General features: G+C 37.9%; 1 protein-coding gene across 1 annotated transcript in view; it reads right to left on the bottom strand.

Moving 5' to 3' along the window:
- The window catches only part of LOC150086939 (uncharacterized), a 32062-nt gene extending 13234 nt beyond the window's left edge, over positions 1-18828 (bottom strand). The window contains exons 1-4 of the mRNA XM_090371696.1: positions 18757-18828; positions 9084-9139; positions 4849-4908; positions 3203-3232 (exon numbers count right to left, since the gene is read on the bottom strand). Coding sequence (XP_090227822.1) covers positions 3203-3232; positions 4849-4908; positions 9084-9139; positions 18757-18817 — 207 coding nt within the window. The 5' untranslated portion in view covers positions 18818-18828. The remainder of the gene's footprint in view (positions 1-3202; positions 3233-4848; positions 4909-9083; positions 9140-18756) is intronic.
- Positions 18829-19456: the final 628 nt, after the last annotated feature.

Genomic DNA, 19456 nt, shown 5'->3' with positions numbered 1-19456 from the left:
AGAAATGTATGAGAGCCTTGATAGTAGCGACCTACCTTCTCGTGGTGGAATCGATAACTCATGGTGAGTGTATGTATCCTGTCGCCGTCACGAGGCCAAAGTTCGCTTTCAGTTGATTAAATTTCTTTTATTTTCGTTTTGTTTAAGTTTACCCAAAGTGAGGACCTCTGTTTGTATTCAGTATATAATAATTAACTGATTATGTCTAGCTATGACATTACAAGCTGATGAAATTTAGTCGCAGCTCACTTAAATGAAAATGCAAAAAATGAAATGATCCTTCGCTACTCTCATGTCGATGCTCTTATTATTGCTTAATCCCTTACTAATATCTGTTCTGTTTAAGTTGACTGGTGGGTCTCTGTGTATTATATGTGTTAATATTGTTAGTCATAATCAACTAACTTGAAGCCGAGTGATCAGCAGCGAGAATGCAATAGCTTACACTATTTGAGTTGGCTGTGTTCAAGCCGTGACGACTAAATACGATTCATGATTTGTTGTAAAATCCTCTGACCTAGTGTTCGTGCCGGAATATATATATATATATATATATATATATATATATATATATATATATATATATATATATATATATATATATATATATATATATATATAAAAAATGATTTGTTTTGAATTATAACACGGATGAGTATCAATACGCATATGGGCGAGATGCCCGGGTGGCGTGTTATAGTGCAAGCTCACTTAAGTGGAAATAAATTCTTTTCTACTCCACTGCGCATAATTTTCTAGCAAGTATATGTTGGGGGATGAAATCGTAATTGGAGGTACGCCAGGGAAGCTGACCTTCTTTGAGCCAAAATACCAAAATACTGTACTGTATATCTAAATACCAAAATATACATCCAAAATACTGTATATCAAAGCAGAGACGCCCCCTTTATAGCCTGTACTGCAGAGACAGGCGCGTGAGAGCTAAAGTTCGTATCGTTGGTCTTCGTTTCATCGTCACTCATTGTTTATCTTATAATGGACTGCTTGTATTTCTTTATTAACTGCTTGTTAGTGATTTCTGCTAACCGGCGTTCCTTATATTTGTCGTAGTTAGCTAGACGTCCATTGTTTTTAATTTCCTTTATAAATATTTCAGGACCTTTCTTTGGGCCTGTTCACTTTAATTTACTGAAAAATTCAAGAAAATTTGTCTGCAAAACTGCTAAATGCGAATCCATGTCCTCAGTTTTAATTAGGATAAATTGTCCACAAAGATTCAGCGTGCCACTAATGAATGACCAATATAATTTTACTTGTATTTGACTAAGGAGAAAAACAAAAACAAAAACCAGTCAATATGGGCATTCTTTTAACGCTAGAAAGTTAATGATCAGAGAAACTGGCGCTGGAAACTATTTTGAAATATGTATTTCTATTTTGCATTATTGTAATGAGTAGTCCTGTAACCTGCATTACATTCATTATTGCCAGTGTTTTGTTTATTTTATAATTAAGATTTCATTGACTCATGTTTTTATTAATTTTATTTATTACTTTTCATTCTATTTATTATAATTTTACAATTTTCGGTTATATTTTTAAAGTAATATATGTAGTGGAAATAGATATTTCTACTACACCTATATTTTCGGCTGCTTCATATGTTTTTTGATTTTTTAGTGTACTAAAAAAAACGAAAACTAAAACAGGAAACTGAACTAAAACTAATTCTTTATATGTATGTGTAACCTTCTTATCCGTTTTAATACCGTTTCATCTTTCTGTTAAACCCCTGTCCTCTGTTATCCGTTCTGGGTATACTGTAACTTTTATATGTATACATATCTTAATGCCCCAATAAAGAGATTAAATATTACATTAGCAGTAATCATGAGTATAATTTTCTAATACTTTGTGATTAAATAAATAGTGTGTAAGATAAAGTAGAAATTTGAATTTAAAAAGCCTCCCCTAAACTTTCCACAGCCCTGAAATGTTTATCTGGTTAGGGCCCTGCTTCAAGGAGTAGAGCAGTGTGTTGTGTCGTTTTTTCTACGTATAAAAGGTAAGAAAAGTTTCCCTTTTTTATGTTCTTTTACGGGCCCTTGGCGAAGGAGTTTATAATTTTATCGTTAGGAGTTAAATTGAACAGCACTCATTTAAGAATGGAAATTTTGTGATAGCATAGATTCGATCGGATAATTTCCTCATCTCTCGCTCTTGTTTAAAGCATCGTTTGCTTAGTGTATGCGCGCTTCTTTCTTGCTTGTGTCAATACATAAAGAAATACCTCTTTACGTTGACCAATGAATCGCACCTTTTTGGTTTGTCATGTCCATTTGTTTACATTAGCTTTTTTTTATTAGGAGAAAATTATTGATTGCCTAAGGCAGTGGTTACCAAACGGTGTGTCACTGCACTTTGGTTTGCCGTGACATTCTTTAAGCGTGTCGCAAAATTAGGAAAAACTCCATGGCAACTTTAGTGGCATCGTTCTTAAGGTGGACTGCCTATATTGTATCTTTTAACTGCAAGTGCGACTCAAGTAACAACAGGTTGGAACCACTAGTAATCATCATGTTAAAATTAAATTTAAACAAAGCCTAATAATGTTAGGTTATTATTATTATTATCATTAACCATATGGTGCAAGAAAGCCTGAGGCTTTTGCTGCATCAGCCAAAGAGAGAGAGAGAGAGAGAGAGAGAGAGAGAGAGAGAGAGAGAGAGAGAGAGAGGCGGAATAACAATACGTTAATTTTATGATTACATTGTATAAGTATTCGATCAACTGTCAGTGTCCTGTGGCGACAGGGCTTGACCCTTAGAATGATGTCAATGTGCAGAGCCGACCGATGCTAAGCAACTGCTGCTTTATTTAAAATCATTACTCTCGCAAGTTGTCATCTCTTTCAGGTTTCTAAAATTAATGTCAGTTTTCTTACAAAGGAAGAGTGGGTTTTGCGAAGATTGTTCATGAACTATTCCATGGTCATGGACACTTCACAAAGTGTCCAGGACAAAAGTTAATGCTATAAGCTGCTTAAAGAGTTACACATTTTAACTCCTGGAACATAATTTAATTGTAAATATTAATTTCACATTACCTCTTATTATTGAGATTCAAACAGTAGCAAAACAGTTGAACATTTTTCAGAACGCATTATTTATTCTGACATTAAAAATTCTTTATATATACCATTCCTGGAGTTTCAGTAAAGTAGTTCCGTTATTTTACTTACCAAGGCCAACCTCACAGCACACAAAAGACCCTGCAAGAAGAAATCGTGTTATATCATTTTATTATGATAGTAAAATTTAGAGAATTAAATTCCATTATAGTTAATTAAATTTCTACCAATAGGTTCATATTATTATCACTGCTACCATGAGAATTTCAATTGTTTTTAAATCGTTCCTTCTCTCTCTCTCTATTTGTTTTCCCGCTATTTTCATAGCTTTACATACTAACTGCAATTTTTTTTTTTTTTTTTAGTGCCCACGCTCCTATATTTACTGGGTATTCCTATTTAGTTACCTTTTTCATAATTTCAAAATACCTTTTCAAGATATTCATTTGAAGAGTCTTTGGATTATTTTTAGGATATAATTAAAAAAAAAGAAGAAGAATAAGAAAACTAGGGTAGAATAAAAAACGATGACCAATATGAGTTTAAGGCGATTTGCAATTCATTGACGCGGCCCAATGATATAAACGTGAGTACTAATTCTGAATTTCTGTAACCCCCGCGCACACTTTTCTTCGTAAAATGTAGAGGTATGCCGGAGTAAGTCAAATCTTTTCTACATAAAAGACACACCTGTCGAAACGCACTGATTTTCTTCCCCCCCCTTTTTCACTCCCATCCTTCAGCTATCTTCCTCACTCATGCACTTTTTTTTTTTTTTTTTGTTCTCCGTTAGGAAGCTCAGGCGACTCCTAATGGAGAGCAGCCAGAGTACTGTGGACAGCCTAGCTCACCTCCCAGTGGTGGTGGTGGGCAACGCGGAGTCCCACTAGGGGCCTTACGGCCAAGAAGCCAGCACAAACAACAGAACCCAACACTAAACTACACATGCAACACACAGCAGTTTTCTGGCTTCTGGCTTTTACAGAGGTTCTGTATTCACCACGAGAGTACTGATGGTACAGATGTGGAGAACCACAGGTGGCGCCTTACTCAAGCACTATGCCACTATGATCGATATCTAATCAGGAAATGACCTATGTAATTATTTTGGTGTGCATTTGTAGTGACGTAATTGCCCTGCCCACGTGTACCACGTGACCCGTATCCCTCTTCTCCCATTAGCTACTCCACCACGCGGCATTCCCAAGGTGGAATAAATATCACTATGTAATTATTTACTTGCTTTTACATAGGTCACTTAGGAAAAGGCCTTTTGCTTCGGGTTCCATAATGCATGAGAAATATTGTTGCATCCGAAAGAGCAGGACTAAAATATTTACAAACTATACATACATTTAAAATATTTATAAAATACTAAACTACTGTATTTACAAATGTACAAATATTTAAAATATTTATAAAATACTAAACTATTTACAAATATACAAATTATATCGGGTCCCTTCATCAGCTGACATTATTTATTTATCACAATGGAACATCAAATGATGCCGTGCATGGTCATGTATTACAGAGTGAAGCACGTGCACGAGGTTTGTGAACATTATGGAGGCAATCTTTTAATGGAAGACAATGTAATTATTTACTTGTGCATTTGTAGTGACGTAATTGCCCTACCCTCTACTACCATTGGCTCGATTAAATATCACTAGGAGGAAAACGTTTTTAATATATAGAGAGATTATAACCTTAAATAAAAGTCTACTAATAAATAAATCAGTAAATAAGGTTCTTACCATACGTCGCTGTCTAAACTCCTTACAGTTGAATGTTCCGCTGCAACATTGCTCGTAAACCTTCATAAATAATAAATATGGAATATCAAACTTCCACACAATATCGAAAATCTTCACTTGTGCAAAACTGAATTAATTTTCTTTAAAAAAAATTATTTAAAAAATTAATCCTAGCCATTTCTCAGGGAAAATAGTGCTTATATTGTTAACATCGCTCAAAGCATGACACCGCCACCACCGGCTTGTTTTCCTCCCATGGTGCATCCAGGCGCCATCACTTCCCCAGGTAAATTACACACACGTACGAGGCCGTCTACATGGTGCAACAGTAAACGTGATTCATCGGACCAGACGACCTTCTTCCAATCACTCAAGGTCCAGTTTCGATAGTCGCGTGCCCATTGTAGGCGTTGTCGCCGGTGAACTGTGGTTAGCAGGGACACTCGGAGCAGCCTGCGGCTACGTAGCCCCATTTTCAGCAGAGTTCGATGTACTGTGTGTTCTGACACATTACTCCTGTCACCATCATTCCAATTACGGGCGAGTTGTGACACAGTCACCCTTCTGTTGCCACGTACCATCCGGGAGAGCCTTCGTTCACCTCGAGCATCGATGAGCCATGGTCGTCCAACACCTCGCCGGCGGTTCGTGGGTTTTCCCTCCTCGGACCACTTTCGGTAGGTACTAACCACGGCTGTCCGTGAGCATCCCACCAGCCGTGCCGTTTCGGATATTCTCTGACCCAGTCGTCTGGCCATTACATGGACTTTGTCAAACTCGCTTAAGTCCACTGCCTTTCCCATCTGAAGAACAAGAGTGACACTGATTAGCGGAGCTCAGTATCAGGTGTTTTTCATACCGTGTCCCGACCCGCGCACGCGCCGTAGTTCACCTGCAGTTGCTTCGATTTGCATAACTAAACAGATAACTAAGTCAAAACGTTATGAGTGTCATAATGTTTTGGCTCATCGGTGTAAGTATTATCACAACTTGATGAAGAGAGTATAAAATATAAGAAAGAATATGTGTATTTCAAAAGTTGCGATTCGTTTGATTATAAATAGATAACCATGCTGTCCGTCGAAGATTATGATTATAAATAAATAGCGCCGAAATTTTTCGGTCGAAGATTGCATGTTTTTTTTTTTTTTTTTTTTTCCTGAAACTCGGATTGTTTTTCGTCCAGCAAAACAGGCAAAGCGACCAGTGAACGAACTCAATTTATGGGCATAATACATATGGATAGATGAGGTTCCTGCATAATTCTAAGATAATTTGTTAATCATATATTATTTTGAAGCATGAATATTTCTTTGAGAGACTTAGTTCAAGCGTCAAAGAGCCACCGTTTGGCCATGTTTGTCACCCTTCAACCAATGTTAAATCGAGGTTCTTCAAAGCGAAAAGTGCTAGAAACTGTGAAGAGTCAGTATCATTCAACTATAGATAAAAAAGGAAGAACATGATCCATCGAACTGAGAGCAAAGCTGATTGTAGTTATTCGATAAAACATACAGTGCCTGTGAAAATATAAAAATCTGATGAACACACTCGTTTAATTCCATGAATTAAACAATAGTGACTAGATGACCAAGTGATAACACCATACTCTTGTGTTGGGAGTAATAAGTGTTTGTGTGTCTTCGTAACTGCTGCTTCTGAAGAGAAGACACGTCCTAGATTTTTCTAAGTATGAAGCAAGTATATTAATATGCTTTGTTATCAATATGAATATTAATATCAAGTATATGAATATGATTTGAAGACAAAATTCACACGGATGCTTAAATCAAGAGCGAGTCTCCTTTGATGAGCAGAGAACTGCAGTTGGAATATTATATTATATTTGACAATGAGATAAAATATAATACTCTTAGTAATGAAGGAATCTGGCTATTATTAATTAAGATTCACAGAAAAGTTTTTTTAATATGAGTTAAGGAGCTTTTTATTGAGGGGAATTTGACTTCGTTAAAAATGCAATACATACGCTATGCTCTTAAAAGAAGTGAGTTACTTATATTAAGGAGACTCTACTGTTTGATTTTAATATAATATAATACAGTATAATATGCACTGCCTGGCACTGTAACTGACCACATGTAATCTGTACTAGTGTCAGCCGTCCATATCTGTTTGGAGACCCGAAGATGGGATTCAGCACAATTGTAGCCAACTTGTACCAATAAGTTGTAGGTTGATGCGGAACACTTCAATAAACATTTTAAAACAAAACTTCTGACAAGATAAAGCAGTGTCCTTTTATATTTAATTTAATCTAATAATGACAAACCACGTATTCTTCCTGTTTCAAACAATTTAAATTACAGTATACTAGGTGCGACAAAGTTTCTGCACTGGTACAATAAAAAGAACACTTTGTGTTCTACAAAGTGAAGGAGCTCAAAAATTGTTTTATTTTTATTCAAAGTAATCGCCGCCTGATTGAATATATTTATTACACCGTTCTAAATGTTTCTGAAAAGTTGTTGTTGTTATTTGGTTTTTAGGAGCATTAGCAACTAAGGCCATATTGCTCCGGGGATATGCGGTGGTCATTCCCTGACCTTTCCGCATCCTCCGTATTTGGTGGTCACGGGCTCGAACCCCGGTCTAATCAAGAAGCGTGTGCTATGCACTGCTGCTCCTGCCCACCCGGCTACGGAGGCGCCTGTTTCTGAAAAAGTGTCAACGAAAGCGTGCAAAAAGATGATATTCAGTTTGGCGGTTAAGTTTTTCATTATGTCCTCTACATCCCGAAATCTCGTCCAGTTCCCATCTTGGGAAAGAGGAAGAAGTGTGCTGGTGATAGACCGGCCGAGTAGTGTGGATGGTTGAGCTGTACAATGCCATGTTTCTTCAAAAGTGCGGAATAGGCGGGGGGATTGTGCAACAAGAACCAACTGTCCTCTCGAAATTGTGGCCTCACCCGGGAAGTGCGCTTCATTAGTCTTTGAAGCACTTGTATGTGTTGACTTTCTTCCCTTCAGGTACAAATTCCTTGTAAATCACACCTGTTTGTTGAAAAACATGATCAGAATCGTCTTGATCCTAGACTTCTGTATACGAAACTTTTTGGGCCTTGGTGATTACTTTGAAGTCTACTGCATGCTCTAACACTTCGTCTCTGGGTCGGACTGAAACACTCAACACTCATCTCCAGCGACAATTGAGTAAATTAGAATTGTCTTTACAGTTTTGGATGAAGTCTTCGCCTGATAACACTCTTCGTTGCTTCTGCTCATTCGTGAGACTGTGCTGCACAAATTTAGCACAGACAATTCCTTTTCCCTAAAACTTCATGCAGAATTTGACCAATCGTCTCCTTATCCACATCCAACTTGTCAGCCATCATTCTTAGAAGAGATCGTCAAACGACAGTCTCTTCCCACAATTTCTCGAATTTCTGAAACTCTGTCTTCATTTCGAGAGGTTGATGGACGCCCACTTCTTCATGAAGATCTATATGTCCGTCTTTGAACCGCTTATACCATTCTTACACACTGGTACAACTTAGTTTCATCACCATAAACAGTTTTTAACATTGCATATGTTTCTGTTGGGGGAAGTTTGAACTTCAACATGCCACTTATTTTTTCTTTTCAAACTTATCAAACAAGCCAGTCCGATCAGTACTGCCACTCCTCACTCTTCGTATATCATAATATCTGTAATTTGTATGTTTCTATTGGCCACTTTGCGAGATGAAAAGCACGAGTGGCTAGGACAAATATTATATTATCTTTGCAAGAGCCGATTAAATGTATTTTTTTCTTTTTTCACACGGTGGTGGAGTTATACTTAATCATAACCACATCATCATGAATTTTTAACATCACTCCTCTCTCGAAATTCTGGCTATGAGCAATATTTCATGTAAAGGTCTGAGCGCACTAAGATTCAAATCAATTTTTATTAAAAATAAATTGATCGAAAGTAAGAGACGGGAAAGTTTTTAAATTGAAAATGAAGCTAGCCCTTTTCCATAGGATATCGCAGAACAGCAGTCGTGCGCTAGTCGCGAGAGACCTCCCCAAATATCAGTCCCCAGAGGTGCCCTAAAATCATAAGGATGTAATTTTTTTTAGAAGATATCTTTTTTCGTTTCTAGTGTTATACTTTGCTGACACTCTAGGGAGCAACGAGCAGAACGAATTTCTGTCAGCGCAGCGACCTTGTAATCCTTTCATAAAATGTAGCGATATTTAAGATTTAGAAATCAAACAATTACTTACTCCTTCAGATACATGATCTTTAAAGCAATCCATCAAGCTGTCGTGTGTGCTGTTATCTGAAAAAATAAAAATTAAGGTTGTAAACGACTACTTGTCATGCACACCGCAGATGTTTTCCTGGAAATAAAAACACACAAAAGTTATTATTTTAGAAAGAGGTCATAAATGTAATTGTAAATTTCGTGTGTATTCGTGCTGTAACCCAAAAAGTTCTCTTTTTTTGGTGTAATGTCTATACCTGTGCTGGTATAAGACGAAGAACGTGTACAGAATATGGAAGTGACATTACAGACAAAATCTTAGCTTGCAACACAAATTAGAGGTATTGTCACCAGAACGGGAATGTGTACATGTATTCAAAATTTCATTTTTGTTCTCACGAACCCTTCTTCACTGTCCATTTTCACTGATTAAAAATATTTTTAAAATAGTTTCCTTTCTTTTAAATTTTTAATTTAAACTTATTTATAAATTAAATCTTCCCTGTAATATCTTCCCCATACATATGAGAATTACACTAGTGATATGTGCTCTTTTAATTTTTTTTATATGATTCTATGTACTGTATATTCACTATAGTTTATTCACAAATAAAAGGAAATTAATTATTTTATTAAGGTGATAGTAGTAGAAGTAGTATTAGCCATATGCTGCAAGGAAGGCCACAGCATTTGCGCACCAGACAAAAAATAAAAAAATAATAAAAATAATAAATAAATAAATAAATAAAAGAACAAAACAAAGCAAACCACCAATCTTACGCCCTCCTCACTTATGCACCTATCCAATTGACCTTTGCATTTCCCCAAGTTGTCAGCCTCTACCATCCATGAAGGAAACTTATCTCAGTAAGCAATAAATCAGTCATTAAAGTGGAAAGACATTATCAATTCGAATATGGGAAGAAAGCACCTGGAAGAAGTGTTTTCTCCTGTATAATGGTTGTTGGAACCATTTTCAAGGAAGGTTTCTGCACCGGAAAGGGGTAGCAGGCCTTCTGTTGAGTTTCGTGAAACCTTGTAGGCAGTCCGGGATAGCTGAGAGCGGAGACCAGCAGAGAGCGTCACTTGGTCTGATCAACCGTACGGAAGTTTCTCCGTGCTTGTTTGAAGCTATATGCATAAGAGGTCGGTTCAAAAAATATCCAAATTATGCTTGTTGATATAAATAATTAATAAATTATTAAGTTATTAGCAGTACCTTTTCGAAAATTTCGCAATTGGCAGCAGAGTTTTAGGTTGATATAACTGAACGCCCTGTGACAAAGCATAACGTGTTTAAGCATGTCTCCTCATAATTATGTTATTGTTGGATTTTAGGCGCATCAGCGACTTAGACCATATTGCGCTGTATATTATTTTTTTTTAAAATTGCTTGTGTTCTGTGGTTCATTTACCTTTTTGCTGGGCGAAAAATTCGAGTTTCCGGGGAGGGAAAACTACGCTAACCGCGTTTGAGCCCGACTAACTCAGTTATGTTTTAAAAAAGACCCATAAAAATTTCTCATACCTTTGATGGGATTTCAACTCGGATCTTTACCACCTGGTGTTGGGGTGGACGGCACCCACACCAGATGGTAAAGATCCGAGCACCCACGTCCAGTAGCACTGGGTTTCTATGTGCCGCCAGTAAGCAAAATAATATTTGTCGCCCTAAATGTTGCGTACTGTGGACATGTGTTTTTGTAGAGGGCAGCTCTTAGAACGTCAGTTCATCTCCGCCTCGTATCTCTGTGAAGAACAGTGCCACTGTAAGAGGGCCAGAATTGTGAGTAGTGTAGGTTTGTGTGTGTGTGTTCTGTTGTTGTTGTGTCTGGCCACTTGGCTACCCAGAAGCATCAATCACCTGGAGAGATGATTCTGGATACTCATCCACACCACGGGAAAGTGAGCCAGTCCCAGTAGTGCTCGCGCTGTCTCAATTCGAGACTCTAACCCACCTGATGTTGCCAAAAGGTGGGCCAGATTCCTCTTGGGGCCCACTCTAGAGGAGAAAAAGAGAAAAAAAAGAGAGAAGAAGTTCCCGTGGTGTATTAAAAGAGAGAGAGAGAGAGAGAGAGAGAGAGAGAAAGAAAGAAAGAAGAGACTCCTGGTGGCTAAACCAGAAGGAGGGAAAAAAAAGTTGAGATTTGCTCAGCTACAACAAAATTAACAGCAAAATCAGTTGTTCTATATACAGGTGAAGACGCAGCCAGACAGTTCGTCGTAAACACCACATTGCAAGTAAAGTTGGGTTCGGGCCAGAGGGATGAATAATTACTGTCATCTGAGATTGTACAAGTGTTCTCATAAACGTTTCTTTTGCAAAAGACTGCAACGCTCGGTAGTTATCAACATCCTGCACCAACACTGATTCTTCCCCAGTATACAGTTGAGCCAGTGCTTCTCTAAGCCTGGCCTTAAAATCCGTATAGTTAGGACATGAATATAGTACACGTTGCCAGTCTTCAATCTCTCCACACTAACATAGATCTGTTGTTGACAACCTAAATTTATATAATTTCATGTTCATTGAACCGTGACCAGCCAGCAAGTATGAAGTAAACATATCCATACTGAACCAGACATTCATCTTCTTAATCATCAATGTGCAGGCCTCGAGGAAGGATTTTCTCGTAACGCAGCCAACTGATGAAGTGTCCCATCTACATTGCCAAAGAGTTATTAGTTCATTCCAAATTCTTTTATATTCATGTTTAAATTTTACGTTTTAGTCTGTAACTCAATCCTCTGTAAATCACGTGTAAGTGGATAGGCAGAAAACCGCCAGGACCTGAAGTGCGGCCGTTGAGACTGTGCAGCAGGCTTTCAGGACACTTAGTAACATTATTCTCTGAAGTGTCATCAATTTAGCTTGGAACTTTACAAATTTTACCCTATGAAACCATGCCCCTGCGGCATAGGCCACCACAGGGTCAAACACAGCTTTATAATAGAACCTAAAGGATCGTCTAGAGAGGCCTCACTCATTTCAAGAAACTCTAAGTGCATTGGCAAGCGTTTAAATTTTGCATCAGGGCTTGACATGCTCCCCAAAATTCAATTTATGGTCAATAATAACTCCCAGCAATTTCGTTTCTGTGACTGTAGGGATTTGGGCATTGCCAATTTTACACGCAGGGGACGCCGGATATCAAGTTTACCCCCAAAAACCATGATCTTGGTCTTGGAAGGACTTATCTTCAGTGTAATTTCGTGGGTCCAATTCTGTAGGTCTAGTAGGACTATCCTAGCTGATGCTTCCAAGGAAGGTCTTGAGTTACCGCTAAGAGGTATTGTTAGATCATCAGCGTAAGCCATTATCTTGGTATTTTCAAAATTTCTCTTTATCCAGTCCTGTAACACCACGTTCCAGAATAACGGTCCTAAGATGGATCCCTGAGGACACCCTCTAGAAATTTGACGTAGAATCTAGTTATGCTTGTATCTGACTGTGACGAATCGGTTTTTAAAGTAGCTCTTAATAAGAAGATTGAAGGCATTATGCAGAACGTAGACGTTCGAGGGTGCTGTCCTACCAAAGGGAATCAAAGGCAGCCTCGAAGCCTATGAATATAGCCAATGTATATTTGAACGGAAAGTTTTCAACATGGCAAATAAAATCTATAAGGGCGTCCTCACAAGACCAACCTGAAGAAAACCCATATTGATTGGACGCATGAAGATATTTTTCAAGGAAAACAGAGTTCAACCTTAGGGCAACTAAGCTTTCCAACAATTTTCCCAAATTGGCCAGCAGTGCAATTGGCCGATAAGATCTAGGCTCGTCCGGAGGTTTATTGGGCTTTTAATTAATCTCAGAAGAGCAGTTTTCCAGAGCTCTGGAAAGCGTCCTTCCTCCAAGCATTTGTTAAATAACTGTAATAGAATTTCAGGCTTAAGTTTTGCAGTCTCCACAATAAATACATTGTCCTACCATTAATATCCGGAAACCTGCCTTTAGACAAAAAAAGAGCTTTTATTGTGTCATTTAATATTTTGTGCTGAGACCTTTTGCTTTAATGATGGCCTTCAATCTTCGCGGCATACTCTCAACCAGCTTTTTATAAATGTCAGGTGATATGTTCCTCGTTTGTTTGTTTGTTATTTGGTTTTTAGGAGCATTAGCAACTAAGGCCATATTGCTCCAGGGATAGGCGGTGGTCCATTGGTTGGACGCATGAAGATCTTTTTCAAGGAAAACAGAGTTCAACCTTTCCGCATCCTCCGTATATTCACGGGCTCGAACCCCCGTCTAATCAAGAAGCGTGTGCTACGCACTGCTGCTCCTGCCCACCTGGCAGGAGTTCATAGTAAATTTTAACTAAATTTATTTCTGATCAAATGGGAAACTATATTGAAACAGTATTTTATAAAATAGATAGGGATGTTATTGTTGATTAGCTTATTATAAATCAGTTGTAGAGCTTTGGTGAACAGTAAATGGTTACTACATATGTTAACCAATCTGATAGTTTGAGTACTACATATATTTTTATGTATTTTGTTGGAAATATTGGAATGCCAGTTGGTAAAGTAAATAACTATATATATGTATGAACACTGGGTTTTCTGAAAAGAAAATTCAAAGTTTTATGTTTAAAACAAGAAACTTTATTCTTATTTTTACATAAACATATAATAATAACCTTATTTATCATCAATTTGCTATACATAGAACGAATAATTTGACCAGTTCCAGAGGGTCGTTTCGCGGACTCCCTAGAACTGGTCTACGAACCCCAGTTTGGGAACCGCTGTTCTAGAATATTGTTACGTGCGGAAGAAAGGTCGGGATTTTTCTGGAAGTGAAAGGTGCTAGACCTTTCAACGGAGTTCTCTAGAAACGTTGTGAGCCTTCTAGAAACTTCTCTACCGGCATATATGCGAGTGGGTTGCGCACCAAGCAAGCATTTTTTGTATTTCAAATATTGTATGCAAGGAGTGCACTGCACCCGGGTGCCAACGTTCAAGGGGCGCCTGAAAATTACATATATGTACATATGAAGAAAATTTTAAAGGGTCGCCAAATTTCAATTGGCACATACCCTAGGAACGCCCCTGAGTGTACGTGTTTCAGAAAGCGAGTGGTGAACAAGTGTTTTAGTGAATTAGTGTTTGTAAACAAGTGTTTTAGTGAATTAGTGTTTGTAAACAAGTGTTATGTACATAAATGTAAATCGTGAACTGTGTTTAAATTAGAAATAAAAATCTACAATTTCTTAATTGAGTTCGTGTGTGCGCGTACCTCACCGTACATGAAATATGTCGCGTTCTTGCCGAAATAAGTCTGATAACTTTTACATTTGCGGAGAAGTTGTATTAATACCGTAGTGGAAACCGTTGTTACAACCTTACATTTATGACCTTACATTTCAACGTAAGGTCATAATCAAGGTAAAATATGGGCTCCAATGATTTCTTGTAGTTTCATGTTCAAGGACATTACAGACTGGCTTAGTAAAGTAAAAAAACTGACAGACTGGCTTAGAGGTAGTCATAAATCGATGCCTTTCGCTGTTCTTGTGGAATGTCAGGAACCTCGAGACAACATAAACAACTGTTACTTTTGCGTGACCAATATTTCTGGTTTTTCTGGGGAATCCAAGTATAAAATAGAGTATCCCAACATACCTTCTGCTGTAAGGTCTATTCCTCACGATGATATAATGCCAGTGCCAAAGCCACCAGAAACTTGTGGACTTGATTGTGATTCAGGATCGGAAAAGGAGTCTCCAGAAGGTGCAGAACCCAGAACGAGTACGGATCCAGTCTTTTTAACTCTTGATACTGCAAAGCCACATCTAATCATTTAGGAATTGAACGATTTGGTCAGAGATTTGGACTTCTCCAAAACCAAGGCTCAATAGCTAGGATTACGGCTTCAGCAGTGCAGTCTTCTTGAAAAGGATGCCAAGGTGTTTTTTTATAGGAAGAGGCAATCTAACATATCGACCTAATTATTCCATGGATGGAGCTTTGGTTTATTTTAACAATGTCCAGGAATTAGACTCAAGCGTTTAGGGCATAAGCCTCAAGCTATGAAGGAGTCTAGACTATGTATAAATATAGTGCAAATGCATCAGGAATACATAGCTATATCTGAATAAATCAGATTATTAATAAAACGGCATCGTTTTAAGTTATATCTCATATTGTGAATACCTTCACAACGAGTTGCCATGATATTGCACTACTCTTCGAATAAGTAACGCTTCACCTAAGGAGAAGACTAATGTTACTTATTCTCAGATGGATACCACCACCCAGACGGCACCGTTTCAGGGCTATTTGGCCCTTCTTCGGTGGGTGGGTAGGTACCCGAGTGATGCAATGATGCAATGCATCACTCGGGTACCTACCCACCCACCGAAGAAGGGCCAAATAGCCCTGAAACGGTGCCGTCTGGGTGGTGGTATCCATCTGAGAATAAGTAACATTAGTCTTCTCCTTAGGTGAAGCGTTACTTATTCGAAGAGTAGTGCAATATCATGGCAACTCGTTGTGAAGGTATTCACAATATGAGATATAACTTAAAACGATGCCGTTTTATTAATAATCTGATTTATTCAGATATAGCTATGTATTCCTGATGCATTTGCACTATATTTATACATAGTCTAGACTCCTTCATAGCTTGAGGCTTATGCCCTAAACGCTTGAGTCTAAATACATGATACACCATCAGGCATCTCTCATACTGTGGAGTTATACTTCATAACTGTTTTGCCATCATTGCATCACTCGGGTACCTACCCACCCACCGAAGAAGGGCCAAATAGCCCTGAAACGGTGCCGTCTGGGTGGTGGTATCCATCTGAGAATAAGTAACATTAGTCTTCTCCTTAGGTGAAGCGTTACTTATTCGAAGAGTAGTGCAATATCATGGCAACTCGTTGTGAAGGTATTCACAATATGAGATATAACTTAAAACGATGCCGTTTTATTAATAATCTGATTTATTCAGATATAGCTATGTATTCCTGATGCATTTGCACTATATTTATACATGTCCAGGAATTAATGATAGAGTTATATCTGGAGCACGTCCTCGAGTAGTGGAGGCTTTTCATTGATTCATCCAAGGTCAGTTTGAAAGCAGTTTTACTCCATAATGGAAATAAGTATCCATCTATACCATTGGCCCTTGCAGTTCACATGAAGGAAACGTACGCCAAACTACAGGTTCTTTTGCAAAAAATATGCTATCCAGAATACAAATGGAATATCAGTGCCGAACTAAAAAAGCGGTAGCTTTGCTGACTTGGGTGCAAGGTGGATGCACCAAATTACTGCTGCTTTTGTATGCGCCTGCGCGAGCGAAGGATTACCACTACAGGGTATAAAAATGGCCGGATCGTTCAAAAACTGCACCAGGCCAGAAAAATGTACCACATCCTTCTTTGGTGGATAAGCCTGTTACCTCCATCTGTTAAAATCTGTTACCTCCATTGCACATCAAGCTAGGTGTGATTAAAATTTTTCTGAAGGATTTTTATGTTTAAGGCAAAAATTTCCTCGAATCAGTGAGGCCAAGATAAAAGAGAGAATTTTTGTGGGTCCTCAAATCAAACTGCCATTCCAAGATGAGGAACAGCAAGTTGATTTGATTTTTCACTAAAAAATTAAATGCTACGGAAATAAGAGCCTGAAAGGCATTCAAAGACGTCTGCCGGAACTTTTTAGGCAATGAGAAATCACAAAATTACATTGAAATTGTGTGTGAGCTAAATTTAGCGTACAGAGAGTTGAGATGCAACATATCGTTAAAGTTCATACATTCGCATTTAGACTTTTTTCCTGAAAACTTGGGAGCGGCCTCCGATGAACACAGTGAAAGGTTTCACTAAGATATTACACAAATTGAATAAAGATACCAGGGAAAATGGAGTCTAAATATGTTGGCAGACTACTGTTGGAATCTCGTACTGGAGACACCAGTGGACGATTATAAAAAGGCAAAAAACGACAAGATAAGTGTTTTGTTATCAGATAAACATTTTTGTAAATAGAATAAGGTTAATAGACCCATTGTTCAATATTTAGTATTGTATGTAACATTTTCTTAAGATATATGAAATAGTTTTACTATAAACTTAGACTTTAATCCCTTCTGCCTTAAAATTGGTGGGTGTTACAGCAATATGGTTGCCATATTTGAATTCATCAATGTCAAATCTACAAGAATCACCCTGAACTTTAACAGGCAATGATTTGTTTTTGACCAGTGTTATCTAAAAGAGACAAGGACAGTTGCAAGTTGAATGTGTTGTGCGCAATTTCCATCAATCGGTGGTTGGTCACTTCTTTCATGGGAAACTGTCAATAGTGCCAGTTGACTATGTATAATATGCTTTGTTTGCTGTACAGCAAATGGAACATTTGCAACCAAATGTAATTTTTCCTCAGGATGACCTTCCTTCACACTGACGCCAGTAAGGCAGATAATTCCCGCTAACATCTTACCAGGCGGATGGATTGAAAGAGAATAACTCATTTCTTTGCCTCGTCACTCACCACAAAAACTCCTCTGGAGTTTTCCTGTGAGGTTAAGTTAAGCAACACGTGTATCACACTGAAGTTCAAAGTGTGGATGAACTTCGGGCGCATTCATAACACAGTTACTTCTGCTAAACCACAGATGCTGGATAACAGCCGACACGAAACAATATTATTTCCCCAGGGGTTCACATCTGGTGAGTATGGGCTTGGCACACCCAGGGTCTTGAGCTGGATATCATCATTCTTCTCTTTCTTGGTGATTCCTTTCTACTTCTCTCTCTCTCTCAGGGTAATAGGGAAAATTTTTTTTTGGCCGGTGCAGCAAATGCCACAGGCTTCCTTGCACCATATGGCTAATAATAATAATAATAATTTCAGCGGCGTTCTTCTGGCCACAAACGAAGCCTACGTAGAGCCCTACGTAGTAAAACTTGAGTTATTCTTTCAAATAAAGTAGTAAACCGTTTATCTTTATTTGGTCGACTTTTTGGTTTAGGACAGTTTGTAGTGTGGTGAATAACATATGCTCACCTTGAATTTTAATTCTTAATCAAATATATTAAGCATGAATTGTAAATAATTTGTCTTTCCTTGTGCACCTTTTAACTAATCTTAACTAATCAATGTTTGTATTAAGACAGCCACAGACAGAAGAAATGCAAATAAATGCGAATGAATGCAAATAGATACAAAGAAAACTGTCACATGGGATGAGGACGTGTTGCCTCGTTGAGTATAAAGGCTGCACAGGCTGTTCGACTACAGTAAACTGAAGCCAGAATGGGAAAAACGTGTGATTTTTCAGAATTTGAAAAAGGTCTTATCGTCGCTAACCTAAACCAATGGCAAGTGATTATCGGTACTTAATGGTCGGCGATGCACAGAACCTCGCTTCATGTAAATAAGTTGTAGCAAAAGGTACGAGCTATTTAATGGTATGACTAGACAATTGCTGATACGACACGTGCCTGAAGTTAGCACAGTAATTGTAACTTCATGGCTTGGATTACTTTGGCTCTAATCGAATCAACCGAGCCCTTGACTGATTTTGGAAAATCGGAAACTGGTAATTTAACTGCTGTTGTGATAGCCACCATCATAATATTTTATTAGATTGTAATGAATGATTTTAAACAAAAGTTGTTTTTCCGAAGTTATTGTTCATAATATGTAAATGGATTTGTGGGACTTACCCGCTTGAAGCAACGCAGAATTCGCGAAGACCAAAAAACATATGAGGAGAAGATTGGCCATGCTTCGATGGAGTGATTACTGTGTCGGTTCACAATTCAGCAGATCTGTTTATATATGCGAACCGCATAAATGCCACCAGAAGTCCTTTATTTAATGAGTTCTTGGAATTCTCTTTTATAACTAGCTTGTATTTAAATTGGACATGCTATTATCTGCGGCCTAGAGTTTACCTTTTTTAGCAGTGCAAAATGAGCAAACATCATTTGATAGGAAATATCTTCTTTTTTTTTTTTTAGAGTAAATATTCCGTTCAGATTGAGCTAAATGCCGGAAGAGATGTTCCCCCCCTTTTTTAGAGGGTGATATTGTTCCCATTTCCGGGGAGTTCGTAATAGTTCTCCACAGGAAAGTAAATGGAGGATTAATGAGGTACGATTTGATAATACTGGAAGAATGAACAAACAAGTCTGAGAATGTGTGGTCAGCTGAGTATATAAAACATCAAATATATCACTTGAGGTGACACAATAAACTACTATAGTTACACCATACATACATACATCATGTAGCTGGTAGGCTGATTCATCAGATACAGACTACTTGAAGTGTCACAGTTGGCTACTATAGATACATCGATGCTATATAAACACGCCATTTTCATCACAGGTAAAATATGTCAACAAGGAGTGAGTCATATAT

The sequence above is a fragment of the Mastigoproctus giganteus genome, chromosome 4, assembly GCF_048544385.1.
Source record: "Mastigoproctus giganteus isolate SK-2022 chromosome 4, ASM4854438v1, whole genome shotgun sequence".
Lineage (NCBI taxonomy): Eukaryota > Metazoa > Arthropoda > Arachnida > Uropygi > Thelyphonidae > Mastigoproctus > Mastigoproctus giganteus.
The sequence above is the reverse complement of the archived record's forward strand: the minus strand, read 5'-3'. Positions and strand labels throughout refer to the sequence as shown.